This window comes from Gobius niger (assembly GCF_951799975.1).
Source record: "Gobius niger genome assembly, chromosome: 10".
Lineage (NCBI taxonomy): Eukaryota > Metazoa > Chordata > Actinopteri > Gobiiformes > Gobiidae > Gobius > Gobius niger.
In genome coordinates this window covers 7543575-7559928 of record NC_136861.1, presented here as the reverse complement: position 1 = coordinate 7559928, position 16354 = coordinate 7543575, and the positions used below count along the sequence as shown (strand labels likewise).

The window sequence follows — 16354 nt, the reverse complement described above, 5'->3', positions numbered from 1 at the left end:
CTGTGCATTACTGAAAAGGTTTTTTTTTCTTTTTCTTTTTTTCTGTTTTTATGAATCAAAGACAGTTACATTTAGCTCTCCAGCATGCAATATAGATTTTAAATGAATCAGCCCCTTGAAATAAAGATCATAGAAGAAAATGTACATAGGGGAAATTTTAATGTAAGTGCCTTAGTTTTTCTTTTGTTTTCAGTTTCAACTTTGTGCTCTGTGAATAACAAAGAGCGCCTTCATCACATAGAAATTACTTAACAATTTCCGAAGACTTAGCTAAATATTTTACTCTTTTGGCGAGATTTTTGACTTTTAACCACATCATGTTGTTCCCTTTATCCAAAACATACTGCACGTGAAGAAAATTAAAAACGTAATAATTCAACTTAATTGCACAGCGCTTACAGGAGGAGAATGAACAATTTATTTTTACTTTCATGCCATAATTTATTTATACTTTCTTATATTATATTTTATCATATCTTTTTAGAATTTATTTTATATAACAGTACTTTCCCGTATTTTCTCCAAGTCCCGCCTACCTCGTCTCTGATTGGCTCGTGTGCCGGTTTCCTCGCCTCTGATTGGCCGCTGCACTCCTCCATCTCCACTCTCTCCGACGACGGAGTGACAAGAGATCATCTACCGAAAATCAGTCACTGCCGTCGGCTCGGAGGAACAGACGGACTCGCTGTTGCACGGGGGGGGTCTGGAAGTCCTTTCCCCGGCTGCGCTCGCTTCTTTTCGGCTTGGCCTGACCACCACCGCCGCTTCTTTTATGGACACCCGAGACAAAACCGCGTAGGAATGAACAGCATTTGTCACATAATGGTGTTGAGAAAACGACTAAAAGCGTGTGATTGTAGTGGGAGGCTGCGATGCTAAGCAGGAGCTAACGCTAACCTTCTTTTTTTTTTCTTTTTCTTTTTTTGCGTTGTATTTATTTATTGTTTTGGGACATTTAATTGCGCATTCCGCCTTATTTTCAACCGGTATTTTTTCGCTGGTTTGTTGATTTCTTTTCGTGCATGGAAACCTTGTGTCGAAACGGAAAGATGAGGCGCGTGAACAGCTTCAATAGGTGAGAAACAATGCCATTTATTCCGATGTTTTATTTATTAAGCCACTGTACATGGTCGTTATCGCGGGGAGATAACCATGTCACGTATTGTACTCACGACACGCCTTTATCATGTCAATCATCGGCTTCCTGTTACAATAGACGTGTCGTATTTCTGAATTGAGCGCTGCTTTTTTGGCTCGTATTTGCATTTTAAGGCACTGGAGGCACAGAAGAACCTCAAAAAACGAAGTTCACACAATAGAAATAGGCAATAGTGTGTCAAATGTCTGTGCATGGCTTGACAGATTGGACGTGATGTACATTTATGGTTCCAGTAGTCGTCGGGTTATGCAATGTGAAAAAAAGCGATATTCGATAATTATGTTAAACAATCGCGGTAACGATGCTTTTTTACGTATTTTTGCTAAACCGCTTCAACGCAGTGTGTTCCAGTAAACATCAGAAGCAATGCATTTCCCAAACAGCGACAAAACTACTTCAAGGCTAAAATGGAACTAAAATAGGGCAACTGAGTGATAAAGTAAACTTATACACATTGTTTAAGTTACCATGCATGTTTCTTTTAGGCTGTGTTGGCCAAGACTGTGCAAATTTCAGTCAAATGAAAGACCTCAGTGATTTTGCATTTTGTGGTTTGTATCAATGCCTCAGCCTCACCTAGTATTGTAAAAACAAAAGGCGATATTGGAGGGTTTGGTCAAGATGGCGCTTTAGCAATACGTCGCCATATGTTGTGCATCGTATGTCGTAATACTTTGATGTCCAATGTTCTAAATGGCACAAATGTTTTCTACTTAAAGGAACAGGCCGCGGATTTTCCATACTGAGATTTGTTTTTACCTGAGCTTAGACGATGCGTACCTGTTTAGCATCTCCTCCTCTCCTCTATGGGAGCAAACGGGGGTGAAGGTAGAAGCGACCAAGTTCTTTCACGTTTCCCCTATTTAAATACGGTTACGTGAGTAGTTACACGATCCAAGTATAGTTGCACAAAATTAAACGTGTCGATTTTTTAAGCGGATTAAAAAGTACTATATTGTAAGGCGTAATAACACCGTAGGAGCACTTCGACGTCCGCGGAGTAAAGTGAAGATATTACTGCAGCCAATCATTTCCCGATTTTACCAATATCGGTCCAATCACAGACCGAGAGGCAGGAGTTCATCGCACCAAGAGACGGAAGGGGTCACCACACTCTTACGGCAGCACGGTGGCGCAGTGGTTAGCTCTCGTGCTTCTCAACGACAGGTCCCTGGTTCAATTCCCACCTGGACGGGTCATTCTGTGTGGAGTTTGCATGTTCTGCCCATGTCTGCGTAGGTTTCCTCTACCACTAAAACCATGTACAATAGGTTCCACTCTGGGGCCGGGACTACCCTGAAAAAGAGATGTGTTACTTCGGGTCCAAATTGCCGTCACGTACGAGCTTAATATAGAAGGTGCAGTTACATGTATAACCTGAGGTGGCAGTAGTGAGCATAAAATGGCTAGCTTGTAGAGATGCGCTGGTCGACCCGAAACCCGCGGATTCGGTCGGGTTGGGTACCTCAAAATTACGGCAAACTTCGGGTGCGGGTGGGTCGGGTTACAAAGCGCACTTTTTTTGGTTTTGTCCTTATATTGTTGGCTTACTACATACAGTGCATTCTTATCCATAAATGCCACAAAAGTCGACTGTGTTTAGTTGAATGTTTAGTTTTATGGGGTAAATGTATCATTAGCATGTTATGTTTAGATGTCACCTGGCCTATCGCTTCTGTATAACTTTTATCATCGCTACAAAAGCGTCACAATAGCCGTGCCCAAGCACATAATGACACGCACATGTGATGAAAGTAATGCATCAACAAGAAGCAAGGTGAAACTAAAATAAAAGACATAGCATCTTACTGACCTGAGGAGGGCAACTTCTTAGCGTCAGGTAAAGCTGCTCCACTTTAGTCCAAACCCCGTATACTTGACAGAAAGACTCGTCATGACGTGGTGGAAGTGAAGCCTCATGATAGTTTCTGCTCCTCGTTTCCTGATAAGTCCATTCGCGATTTCAAAGGTTCCTCAGCGGTGCAGTGAGGAGCAAAACAAAGCATCAAGTGCTAATTCTCCTGTAAACTTGCCGTCACGTGACGCGCTCCCGTTTGAGTGATATCCAGCTGCAGCGTTACTCATGCAGCAGTTTTTTAATGTGCGCGGGTCGGGTCGGCAAACTGAGAGGCCTTTCTCCGGGTCGGGTGGGTCAGGTTGGTGCGGGTCAGAAAAAATGCCGACCCGCGCATCTCTACTAACTTGCATCTAGCCCCTTTAAATAAAGATCAATCAATCAATCTTCCAAAACATTAAACACTGCTCTTTCATTTGTTTTTAAATAATTTGGAAAATGTAAAATCCTTATAACTGGAGCAAGAAACCGTGTTGGAAGCGTTGAAAAGGCTTCCTGCCGCTTGTTCCTGCGTCATATCCAGTGTTTCTCTAATTGGTTGCTAAGTTGCTAAATTGCTAAATGCCAGTCATATGCACACTTTTCAAAATGTTTTACTTTAAGCAATACGAAGTAACTTGTTTACCTTAACAAATCCTTTCCGTTGTCCCTCTGGGAGTAATACAAGTGTTAATGAGATGATTGGAGGGTCTTTCATCTCCCCCTGGTGTCTCTGGCCAGAAAACCACAATTGCATCTTGACTGCCACCGGACCGGAGCCACCAATACACACTAATGCAATCACGAAGAAGAAGCTAACAGGCTAACGGGCAAAGCTAACTGCGGGCTAGCACCACTTAAACAGTATTTACAGCCAAGTTTGAGTGAAAAAAAATATTTCCATTGTGTAATTGGATGTACAATGTCCCTATGTCTTTACTGTCAGCGCAGTATTTACTCTCACGGACAATTAATGAGTAAAAAAAAAACGCAACTTGCTCTGACACCTGCAGTTGCTCGTATGGCCTCTAGGGGCAAGAGTTACTTTGTGCAGCTTTAATGTCTGACTGATTTAGATTTGTTTTATGACTTTTCAGTCAATATTCAACACAAAGTTTCTGTGGTAGAGCGAACAGTGTGTTCCCGTCAGGATTGGCCTCAGACAAAGAAGATGCGGAGTCTAGTGTTGTACAGCTCGTTGTACAGTTGTTGTATAAATGACAAAAAAGCGCTTTAACCTGATAAAATATTTACTTTCTGTTGCAGGTTCATGAACAGACGAGCCTCCGCAAACTGCCGCTACCAACCCACCTGCTACGAACACGCCGCAAACTGCTACACTCACGCTGTAAGTCCAGTCGCCTGAGCAGCTTAGTGAGCCGTGTGATAGGCTGCATTATTCTGTAAAGAACTTATTGTTTGGTGTTGAGTTTGTTAAAACTTATACTGGTGGAATTAGCTGTTACAATTCTGGCTTGACCTGGTTTTGGTCAAAATTGTATGTGTACCATGACACCCCTAAATGGTACCTAGCCCTAGGGCTGCTCGATTATTGTCAAAATAATAATCACAATTATTATTTTTTTATTATTATTTTATTTTTTATAATTGAATTCACGATTATTCAAACGACTATTTGTTGCCTTTAAAAAAAAGTCTTTATTTTATTTATATATTTATTTATACAAAAACTATGCTGAATATTTTCTGTTTTCTGAACAGTCATAAAAGTACAAAGGATTTCAAGTTTGCCTCGATTAAGGAGAGGTCTCTGTTTCACACCTGCCCCCTGCTGGCCAACCCTCACACCTGCGCAAGTAAACTGAGCAGCGCGGCCTGATGACATCATTACACAGCACTGTTTGTTTTTATGTCAGGCAAAAGCATGAGCCATGGCCCGTGAAATACGAAGGGAAAATAATCCCAGCGCCATGAAATAATGCAAGTCTGCTTTGCAAAAAGAAAAAGAAATTGAAAAAAAAAAAAAGTTTTTTTTTCTTCCCGATTATGCTAATTTTGTAATCATTTAGTGTAATGATCGAAATTGTAGTCGAATTTCCATTAATTGCACAGTCCTACCTAGCCCTAGTCTTTAGCGACTTAAAACAAGCTTTGAACAACCGAGTAGGGCCCAATTTATACCGATTTTTGGTGTCCGATACCAATATGCATGGGGTTGGCCGATATCCGATACATAGGCCAATATTTAATTGAATTTGATCTAAATTTGTTTTATATTTCGAATAGCCTATAGTTAAGCATTTATTATTATAGTAAAGGTTTCAATCATAGACATGTATCTAGTAGAGGTTGTGTGGGTTTTTCTAAGGCCGATTGCACCGCTGGTATTTTAAAAATACCGGCACGGTGGCACAGTGGTTAGCGCTCACGCCTCACAGCTAGAAGGTCCCGGGTTCGATTCCCACCTGGACGGGGCCTTTCTGTGTGGAGTTTGCATGTTCTCCCCGTGTCTGCGTAGGTTTCCTCCGGGTACTCCGGTTTCCCCTACCACTTAAAACATGTACAATAGATTCCCCTCTGAGGCCAGATTCCCCTGAAAAAGAGATTCTTAATCTCAGTGGGACTATCCTGGTGAAATAAAGGTCAATAATAATAATAATCCTGTGTATGAAGTTTCTAAACATGTCAGTGTTGAACTGTGACAGCCGGGGGCGCTGTATATTCATGTGTAGTAGGTACTTCAGGTGGGAGCTTGTTTTAAAAGACAAAAATCAGCAGATTTCGAAAACAAAACGGGTAAGCCTCTATCTCTTATGGTTCCCAAACAGAAAGCAAAGGTCTACAAAATAAAATAGCTTGTGACCGGTTTTCACCGCAGTGTTTCTCCACTTCCCTGAGGAAGTTGTGGGAGGCTCCTTTTAAAGTTCTGACTGAGCTCTTTCCAGTGCAAGAAACGTCGCTGTCACTTTCAGGCCCGGAGATATCGGCCTTTCTATCAGCCGATATCGAAAAAATAAACCCAAAATATCGGCCGAACAATATATCAGTCAGACCCTAAAACCTTTATATGATTATTAGTGCTGTTATGTTGATATTTGTTGCTGTTATTGTTGTTTATCTGTCCAGTTAACAGAGAAGTTAGCATGAAAATAATAAGGAGAAGCGTTGTTCGACCCCAATGTATCTGGACAGTTAGCAAGTCCGTTAGCCCGCTCAATGTATTTTTCCTATAGCCGTTAGCATTAGCCATCAACCATAGCAAATTATGAACTTTCTAGATGTTTTCAGCTGTTGTCCTATTGATGTTTTTAGGGAAGGTCAAAGCCTTTAGATTTTACTTTAAATACAAATTATTGTATAAAAGTCTTGTGAGCTAAATGCTAACTCAAATTCAGCTAAGTTTCTGCTTTTTGCGGCTCGGATACACATCAAATTAGGGCTGAAAGATATATCGTTATTGCATCGATATAAAGATATGAACATTCAAAACATTAAAATCGAAAAAGAAAGATACAAACAATATATATTTTCATCAACAAAACTGCACTCTTTTGTGTTATGTTTTAATTTTTCTGGAAAATGCTTGGTTCACCTAAGCCATAGTTATATCGTGTTGTATCGATATTGAGATTTCCATATTGTGCAGCCCTACATCAAATAGCCAGTAAATGTATCATGTAAGATGTTAATGATAAAGAAACTGCAGAAATTATTATATATACACCATGAAAAGAACAAAATATCGGGCCGATATTTGGGGATTTTACAATATCGGCAATCGGCCAATCTAGCGCCGAAAAAAGCCGATATTTCCGGGACCGAAAATGATAGATGACTTCCTGCAAAGTCAGAGCTTTAAAACGAGTCCTCCCACAACTCCCGAGGCCTCAGGGGAGGAGAGAAACATCACAATGAAAATCGGTTAGCTTTGAGTTTGTGAAACACAAGTTTCACTAACCCTCTGTCAATATGGACAGGCTGCATGTCATATTAAGTGCTGAATCTGGAGAATTCAATCGCTGAGTTAGTTTTAATCTCCACTCTTGTATTTTTGATCACAGCGCAAAATAGACAGAAACTATGATTGGATCACCTAAAGTAATAGAATAAAATTGGCCAGTGCTGGAGCGGCCAAGTATTTGGTTTCACAGGATCATAGACCAGACATTTGGAAAAATCGGCCCAAAAATATCGGTCGAGCATATCGGTATCGGACAGTTAACATCCCATGATATCGGCATCGGCCTTAGAAAAACTCATATCAGTCGGCCTCTAAACGTACCTCACCATACTTTAGTATTGCACCTGGCCTCTCTATTCTCTTTTATTATGGGGATAGAAAGTAGGATTGCTGTCAACATGTGAGGACTTTCTTTAAAAATGGTGAGTCCCTCATGGCGTTCTTCCGTGGACTGTCCGTGTGAATTCCCCGCGCTAACCAAAGGTGTTGTTCTGCCCTCAGCTGCTGATCGTGCCCGCGATCGTGGGCATGGCTCTGCTGCACCGTCTGTCGGACACCAGCTGGGAGCGGATCACGGCGATGATCTACGGCCTGGGCCTGTGCGCGCTGTTCCTGGTCTCCACCGTGTTCCACATCATCACCTGGAAGAAGAGCCACATGAGGTCTGATCCTCCACACGCCACCACGCTCATCCACACGCCACCGCGCTCATCCACACGCCACCGCGCTCATCCACACGCCACCGCACGCCACCACATGCCACCACACGCCACGGAAGCATCAGTGACAACACGGTTTAGTCGCCATCCTCCCTTTGGATTTTCGTGCTCGCCAAAAGCAATTTCAAGGTTTCTGCGAGGCTTTAAAGGCATTGCATTTATTTCCAACGAGTGTTAACACATTGAGCGCCAACAATCCAGACCATTTTTCATGATGTTTGTAGCACCACAGCGTATTCTGTGTTATAGCTATGGACACAGGCTATGGCTCGTTTGAAAGGTGAGACTCTAAGCCTGCCAGAACAATTCCGTTGGCCCGCCAGCGAGTGACCTACTTGTGCGTCACATAGGGTTATTACTGCCCCTCTCCCATTCATTCTCAATGGTAAATATGGATGCAGTACACGTTTTGGCCACCAGCGTCACATTGGGGGCGCTGTTTCACTCCTTTCACATAGAGAAGGAAACACTTTTGTGGTGTTTTCCAAATGTATTGCAAAGGTTGTTGACATGAACAAAGGCACGTGTTAAAAATTGACTTATAAAAGAATTGATGCTGAACTGACACTTTCGAAATAATCTAATGTGGCATTTTCCTTGAGTTAAAGGAATAGGCCACCGTTTTTACATCCTGAGATATGTTCTTACCTAACCGTAGCCAAGTTAATATATACCCGTCTGGTCTTTGTCCGTGCGCTCTGTCACGCAAACGGAGCACATACGCAGCCTCTCCCACATGTCATATAGCTCCAAAAAAGCTCACGATAGAAGCCCAAGTCACGCAGCTTCTATTGACGGAAGTGAGCGGGGGAAGTCTTTAGGAGTTACTGCGCGGACGTTTTGCTCCTCGTATCATTATGCCTCACAATATAGTTCCCCTTTTTATCTGCTTATAAAATCGACATGTTACATTTCTGTGTAAATATACTTTGCATGAAAACACTTCACGTAACTTTATTTAAATAGGGAACACGTGGAAGAGCTTGGTAGCTTCTATCGTGAGCTTTTTTGGAGCTATGTGACATGTGGGAGAGGCTGCGTATGTGCTCCGTTTGCGTGACAGAGCGCACGGACAAAGACCAGACGGGGATATATTAACTCGGCTACGGTTAGGTAAGAACATATCTCAGTATGTAAAAACGGTGGCCTATTCCTTTAACGAATGAATGAGGTAAAGTCACTGTAGGTGCTGTAGATACAGGTTTTTGCCCTATATTGCTACAATTATTGATTTTGTTCAACTAAAACTAGGCTTTTGCCATATATAAGATAGAATCAAATGCAAATGTATACTGAAAAAACTTTTTTTTTTTTTTTTTTAGTTATCTGTGTTATATGTATATGTGTGTGCCGTGTTTGGCCCGCGATCCACAGGCATTTTTTAAATTTTGGCCCTCGGAGACAAAAGGTTCGGGCATCCCCGCTCTAAGCTCTCAGTCGGTGAAAACTGTTTAATTCTACGTGCCTCAGTTCCTCCTAAATCCTAAGCTAAACAGAGGCTAGTCTTGATAAAAATCACAGTTTTTTGTTTTTCTAGAAACAGAGATATCGCGTGTTTTATAAAACATCTGCCATTTGAGCCTTTTAGATTTGGGTAAAGCCAAACTGGAGGAAATGTGTTGGGTTCAGGTGGGGGTTAGTATGAACCAAACAGAAGAATAAATCAGTTACATTAAATTTACACATTTCTTTACCATTTTACAGCAATAGAGGATTTGGGGGAATATGAAAAGAACGATCGATGAATCAAAAGCAGACACAAAAAAAATCTAAATTAACTTGAAATTAGATTGTTGGAAAAAAATACTCACTTCAAGTACATTTTAACTCACTTAAAGATTATTACCACAGTTTGAAGCTTTAAACACTCCTATTGGATTAGCAGAGTGTAATTGTACGCATTATTTAGGAAGAACCCACAGTCTCTCATATCAAGAAACACCAAAGTTTTAACATAAAGCTTTTTGCAACAAAGAAACTGAAAACAATGGTCTGTTTCTGCGACTGGAGGCGTCAGGCTGATCCTTCACTCACCACAGATTTATTCACACTTCCATTCGAATCTAAGTAATGGTCGCGTCTGGTGGATTTGTAATGGCAAAGCATCTTCCTGCGCTGTGAAGACGAATGCTTTTGTATAACATAATCAAAAGTCTGTAATATCTTGTGCTTCCTCTTCCTGCTGCTCGACAGGCTTTTAGAAAAGGCTTTTATGACGTTAAAATGGAGTCTGGTCTCAACGTTTCCTCCAGCGTTTTTTATAATTAGAAATGATGCTCCATTTTGATGAAATTGATTGAAAATGATTTATGCCCAAATTAAGGCCAAGTCATTAAAAAGCAGTAAATTGGATTCAAACTTGAAATGTTAGTTGTGTCCAGACTCTCTCCTTACTTTCCTGACATATTTGTATCGTCCCAATTCTTCACAGGGACCAGTTTATCGGCACATTTCACAACTCGCAGGGTCTTTTTCAGGGTCACTGTCAAAGAAAGGCTTGAAAATTTTCCTGAAACTTCATGAACGGATACAAGTGCTTTGAAATTAGATGTGGGGTTTTTCTCACAAATGTCTGAGTTTATAATATACTTACGGACAAAATGAATGAGAAAAAAAATCAGGTGTAGTCCTTTTAACCTCCTATCCCTCGCCTTAACCAAGCACATTTTCTCCAGTTTTGCTTTACCCAAATCTAAAAGGTTCTCGACTGGAGCTTGCAGCCTATAGGCCAGTGTAACGCCTCATGTGAAAGTTGTTGCTGTGTTTTCATCACATTTTGGTCTCTTTTTTTTGTCTTAATTTTGGGGTTTTGTTATTGTTTTTGTTATTTTTTTGGTCTCTTTTTCCCCCTGCTTTTTTGGTGCTTTTTGTCATGTTTTCATTTCACTTTTGTCGCTTTTTAATTGTGTTATTGTTGCTTTTCCGGCACGTTTTTGTCAACATTTTGTTGCTTTTTTGTTGCATTTTTTTTGGTCATATTTTTGTTGTTTTTTTCATAATTTTTTTGTCATATTTTTGTTGTTTTTTCATCATTTTTTGGTCATATTTTTGTTGTTTTTTCATCACTTTTTTCATATTTTTGTTGGTTTTTCATCACTTTTTTTGTCATATTTTTGTTGGTTTTTCATCATTTTTTTTGGTCATATTTTTGCTGCATCTTCATCACTTTTTTGTCTTCTGTTTTGCTGTGTTTTTGTCACTTTTTTGTCACAATTTTGTGGCTCCTTTTCTGCTTTGTCTTCACCTCCTAATCGTGTTTTTGACGCTTGTTTATTGTGTTTTCGTAGCTCTTTTGTTGCCTTCTTTCCCTTCACTTATTTTGTTGCGTTTTCGTCCTCGTTTCCGTTGCAATTTTGACACTTTTTTTTTTCGAGAAGCTTTTAGATTTGGGTAAAGCCAAACCGGAGAAAATGTGCTCGGTTCAGGTGGGAGTTAAGAGGTTAAATCTAAATTGTTTAGACAAATACATTAAATACAGTATATATATTCTTCTGCAAATGTGTCATTACTGATTTTGATGATTGTTGTTTGACGTTGTTTCACAGGTCGATGGAGCAGTGCTTCCACATGTGCGACAGAGTGGTCATCTACTTCTTCATCGCCGCCTCCTACACGCCCTGGTCAGACTCTGTCGCCTCTGAGGATCGTCCCGTTCTCTGACTTTACCCCCTGACCCCGTGTGTTTGTGTCCCAGGCTGAACCTCCGGGAGCTGGGGCCGCTCGCCGCTCACATGCGCTGGTTCGTTTGGCTCATGGCGGCCGCGGGGACCATCTACGTCTTCAACTACCACGAGAAGTACGTACGCTACGCTTTCACGCTCTATATACTGTCCGGATACTGTACGCCGCCTTAAACTGTCTTTAAACAGGATGGAAATATCTCAAAGTGACAATATATACAATATACACTTTTAAAGATGCTCTTAGACATGAGTCATTCAATTAATTGTGCCATAATTAAAGATGGTATGTCATTATGCTTTTTGCAAGTATTTGATAATAATCTCGATAACACTTTATAATTACTACGCCTTATTTAGCTTTATAAATAATGAATTAACACTTAATTCATCATGAACAATTTATTAAGTGTGGCGAATGAACGCTCAATAACTACTTGCCTAACTAATAATGAATAGTTCTTCACATACTTCACTTCATTAAGTAGTTATCAAGTGTTAGTCGCATTTAGTTAATGAATTGTTTGTGATGAATTAAGTGTTAATAATTTATTAAGGTTAAATAGGTTGTAGTTATTATTAAGGGTGGGAACCTCTGGGTACTGGATAAGATACGTGATACATGGCTTACGATAACGATTATCTCACGATACGCCGATACTGCGATAATCGATATATCGCACAAAAACAATCTACAATACATTATGATTAAAAAAAAAAAACATGCTACTTTTAACCTTTATTTTAACATACCACATATTACTCATTATTTACATTTCTTTTCATGTGCTTTGTACCATTTTTTATAAATGATCCCTGACTTACACTAATCATTAAAAGTTATTTATTTGTGTGACAGTGTTTGGTCCAAGTGCTTAAAACTGTAGTGCTGCCCCCTGCTGGTCTGACTGAATTCTTGATCATCATTGGCATCGATTGACTGTGAAAACAGTGGAGCACTGCTGCCTCATCAATATGCATGACGTCATCAAAAGCATCGATATCAGAATAAAAACTATTGATTTCATATCGTCCCGCAAAATATCGTGATATCTCGGAAAATTGGTGTATTGTCACACTGTATGTATATGAGTGATGGACTAAGTCAGGGGTGTCCAAACTTTTTTCATGGGGGGCCACATATTGGAGCGTACACGGGGTAAAGGGCCATAGGTCGGTGGTTAGTTCCACAAAACCTTTGACTCGCAGAGGTTTAAATTGTGCCTCATGCCTTTATTTATGCTTAAACCTTAATACCAGCTCTGTCTCACAATAAAATGCTAGTTGTTAGGTTAGAATTGTGTAGAATTATTACATATTAAATAAAAAGGACCATCTCTGATGATGTGAACCGATTCAGCAAGCAGCCCGAGGGCCACCAAACATTGGTCTGAGGGCCACATTTGGCCCACGGGCCGCACTTTGGACACCCCTGGACAAAGTGATGGACATAGTGCGGGCTAACGGAAGCTCTTCATGCTAGCAGTTTGGCTGGGTTTTTGGAGCCAGCTCTTATATCTAGAATATAGGTGAAAATTAAAAATGGCCAAGACCAAAAGATTGGACGATGTCGTGAGTGACAAACATATGAAGGTAAAAATGACAAGCCAGTATTCGATAATGACTTAAAGAGAAGCAAAACAGTTGGAGCAAGGGACTTCCGGAGACTGTCCCCATACCATTGCAGCTTCAGGAAGGAGGAGGTTATAATTAGTCCATTCTTTATTTACAATCTAAGGTAGGTTTGGGTTAACAGTATCCAGCACTGACCCTGGTCCTGGGTCACTGATTAGTTGGTTCAGCTTTTTCACTCTGACCATAAAACCAGACACAAAATCTAACCGTAGTCAGGATTTCCCTCCCGTTTCCCGCGTCGTCACCGTGTTCCTCCTTGTTGTGTGTTTCAGGTATAAACTGGTGGAGCTGGCCTTTTATCTCACGATGGGCTTCTTCCCCGCTTCAGTCGTGACGTCAATGGTAACATTTACATTTCCGCTATGTTTGCTCTGTCTCTGTGTAAACATCTCTTCCTGTTCGGCTCGTGCCTTCCTCGTTGGAGCTGAAGTGGAGCTTATATTTATTGTAAACCCCATTTTTACCAGCAGCCTCTGTCACATTGGAATCGTTTGTGTTTCGGGTTATTAAATGAAATGTGCACAGCTGAATAATCCTGGGCTGTTAAAGCTACAGATAAACAGATGGTAAACAGCCTTTTATCAGCGCCTGCTTTTACTGCAGAGAACTTTGGATTCAGTTGAACAGTCGTCACCTTTGGGTTCAGAGTTTGTCAAATCTGTCCCTCATACGCACTCACACTCACACATAAGTTTAGTGTATGTTTAAAGGGACTATACAGAGTTTAAAAATGTTAAAACTAAGTATTTTCCTCCCCCTACATGTTCCAGCCATGTCCTAATGTGTAAAATGAGCCCAGACCTGTTCACCACAACTGCCTCTAAAATCCAACACTGCAGCTTAATATAGAGACTGCAGTTACGTGTAAGACCTGAGGTGGCAGTAGTGAGTGTGAAATTACCAACTTGCATCTAGTCTCTTTAAAAGGCTATTCTCTGGATGTAAGGACGGAGTTGGGTGTTGCACATTTGCACACAGAACATGTGCGACTGTGAAACATGAGCACAACAGGTATATTGGAGGAGGAACCTCTACTTCTTCAGTAGATTTATGATTTTTTACCGCAATGTTACGCGGCTCCCCGGAGGTGTAGAAGGACCAGGGAGGGGTCGTTTGAAAGATTGACATTTTAATTTTCCAACACGAAAGACCGCAAGTATCGATCACTTTATGTTCCAAAGTTCCAAAATCTAACATATATTTGTTGTAGATGTTGTTGTTTATGGTGGGAGCATGGGGTTCAAAAATTAAAGCGCAATTTGGTGCCCCCTCCTGCTGATGGCGCCCTAGGTGCTTGGGTCGCCTATGTCATTCCTATACGAGGAATGTTTGGGGCCTGTGTCTGACACAGAGTTGCATGAAACAGAACAGACCTGAATTATAGACTTTTGGAAATATATAATATTGTAATGTTGGACACACTGGCCCCTCCTGGAACCGCCACCTTAACGTGGTGGAGGGGTTTGAGCCCAAATGATCCTGGAGCTCTGTTCTCGTGGGCTTCGTGCCCCTGGTAGTGTCTCCCATGGCAAACAGGTCCTATAGGTGACGGGTCAGACAAAGAGCGGTTCAGAAGCCCCATATGAGAGACCAACAGGCCCGGTTAGAACCATGAGGCCGTCCTTCTGTGGACCCACCACCTGCAGGAGGAGCCATAAGGGGCTGGTGCAATGTGATTTGGGCAAGTGGAAGAAGATGGACGGACGGACGGACGGACGGACGGACGGACACACTGGATGAATATTTGCAAGATGGAAACAAACATGGAATAAGTCTGACCATTTCCAGAAGCTCTTCTCTGTATCGGCCTTTTCAAACCCCCACAGCGAAGATGATTTCTTTGAGACTTTTCGCCTCTCTGTGATCGATATTTCAGTGTTCAATTATCAAATAAAATTGTTATGCTTTAGTTTATATCTTTCTGTAAAGAAGCAATCTTCAGATAAGAGATAAGATAAGATAATACTTTATTGATCTCACAGATGGAGAAATTACATTCGATGAGAGAGCATCCCGGCAGCAGCACCCATTCAGTGCGCACCACTCTTTTCTTTCGAAAGTTACAGAAAAAGTAAAAAAGCAAGTCTTAAGCACATACACACACATTAACACAACACATTTTTTTTGGATGATACACAGTACGTGCGGAAAGCACGGTGGAATTTTTTCTTCGATACAAAAAAGGGAGGGGTGGTGGGGGGCTAGTAGTGGTGAGGCGGACTCAGAGGGAGGGGAGGGTCGGATAGGGGTGGGACATTTAATGTTGTGCAGTATGAGGCATTCTCTGCAGAGAAAACCTTGACTTCAGTTGTGTTTATTCCCTGTTTATTCCCATTAACTCCCTTTGGAAATTAGAAAAATCTGAATTCTGCAACCCTGATCAATACCTGTGTTGTGCCTCCTGACTGATGAAAATACTGTATAAAACTGCTTTGAAGTGTATTTAAGTAAATAGATCGTGTGAATCTCAGACTTGTGTCTAACCTCTGTCCGTCTCTCTCCTCAGAGCAACACCGACGGCCTCCTGGAACTGGCCTACGGAGGTTTGATCTACGTTCTGGGCGTCTTCTTCTTCAAAAGCGACGGCATCATCCCCTTCGCTCACGCCATCTGGCACGTGTTCGTGGCGCTGGCGGCCGCCGTCCACTACTACGCCATTTGGAAGTACCTGTACAAGAGCCCGGGCGCCGACTCCCTCCTCGACACGTGACCCTCGCTCAGAAACAAAACGCCATCGGTAAAACGAGCACCCGGCTCCAACGCGGCTGGAAAACTACTGATCTGACGGCGGAAAAACGGGCAGTCGTCTTAAAATTAATGCGAAAAGACGAACTAAGCGAACAGAAGTCGTGAGGAAATCGAAATTGTGGACCGAGTTAAGAAAGAACTCCTTTCCACTGTTTCAAATATGGCAAAAGCTCTCATTTAAAATCAGCAAAATAATGATAATTCAAATAGGTTGCGTTCACGTGACGTCACAACATCGTAAACAGCCTTTCATTTGAAGTCGAGTTGGTGCACTGAGGATTTCTATTGTGGTAACTGTGGTAACGGTCAAAAAGCTGGATGTTTCGACTTGGTTCGTGGTTAATGCCTCTGTAACGGCCGGACCGATCCACGTGAAACAAAAACTGTCACAAAGTCCAGCGTCTTCTCTCTCAGCGCTTATAAGGTCACATGACTTTCTCGTAAAGGCGTCCAAAAGTGAAGTTGATATTCAAAATGGTGCGGTTTATGTTCGATTAAAGGACTTGCAGCCATACACTCCAAAAAATTAATATCAAGCGTTGCTCATTCCATTTGAGTTGTTTTGACTAGTTAAGTTTTAGTCGACCTGGATTATTTCACTTGTTCTGAGATGTTTCTGACTCGTTTTATTTTTTTTGTCTTCATTTCAGGTTGATT

At 41.3% G+C, this 16354-nt stretch overlaps 1 protein-coding gene across 1 annotated transcript; it reads left to right on the top strand.

The window, feature by feature from the left end:
- The first annotated feature begins 634 nt into the window (after positions 1-634).
- mmd (monocyte to macrophage differentiation-associated) lies at positions 635-15759 on the top strand. The gene is made up of 7 exons (XM_079564591.1): positions 635-1075; positions 4260-4341; positions 7417-7577; positions 11180-11254; positions 11329-11430; positions 13222-13291; positions 15456-15759. The coding sequence occupies exons 1-7, from the start codon at positions 1023-1025 to the stop codon at positions 15657-15659; spliced, it is 747 nt and encodes a 248-aa protein (XP_079420717.1). The 5' UTR covers positions 635-1022; the 3' UTR covers positions 15660-15759.
- The last annotated feature ends 595 nt before the right edge of the window (positions 15760-16354 follow it).

Coding starts and splice junctions, on each gene's coding strand:
- mmd (XM_079564591.1), top strand. CDS start 1,023: ATGGAAACCTTGTGTCGAAACGGAAAGATGAGGCGCGTGAACAGCTTC. Junction 7,578..11,179: donor TGGAAGAAGAGCCACATGAG/GTCTGATCCTCC, acceptor GTTGTTTCACAG/GTCGATGGAGCAGTGCTTCC. Junction 13,292..15,455: donor CTTCAGTCGTGACGTCAATG/GTAACATTTACA, acceptor CTCTCTCCTCAG/AGCAACACCGACGGCCTCCT.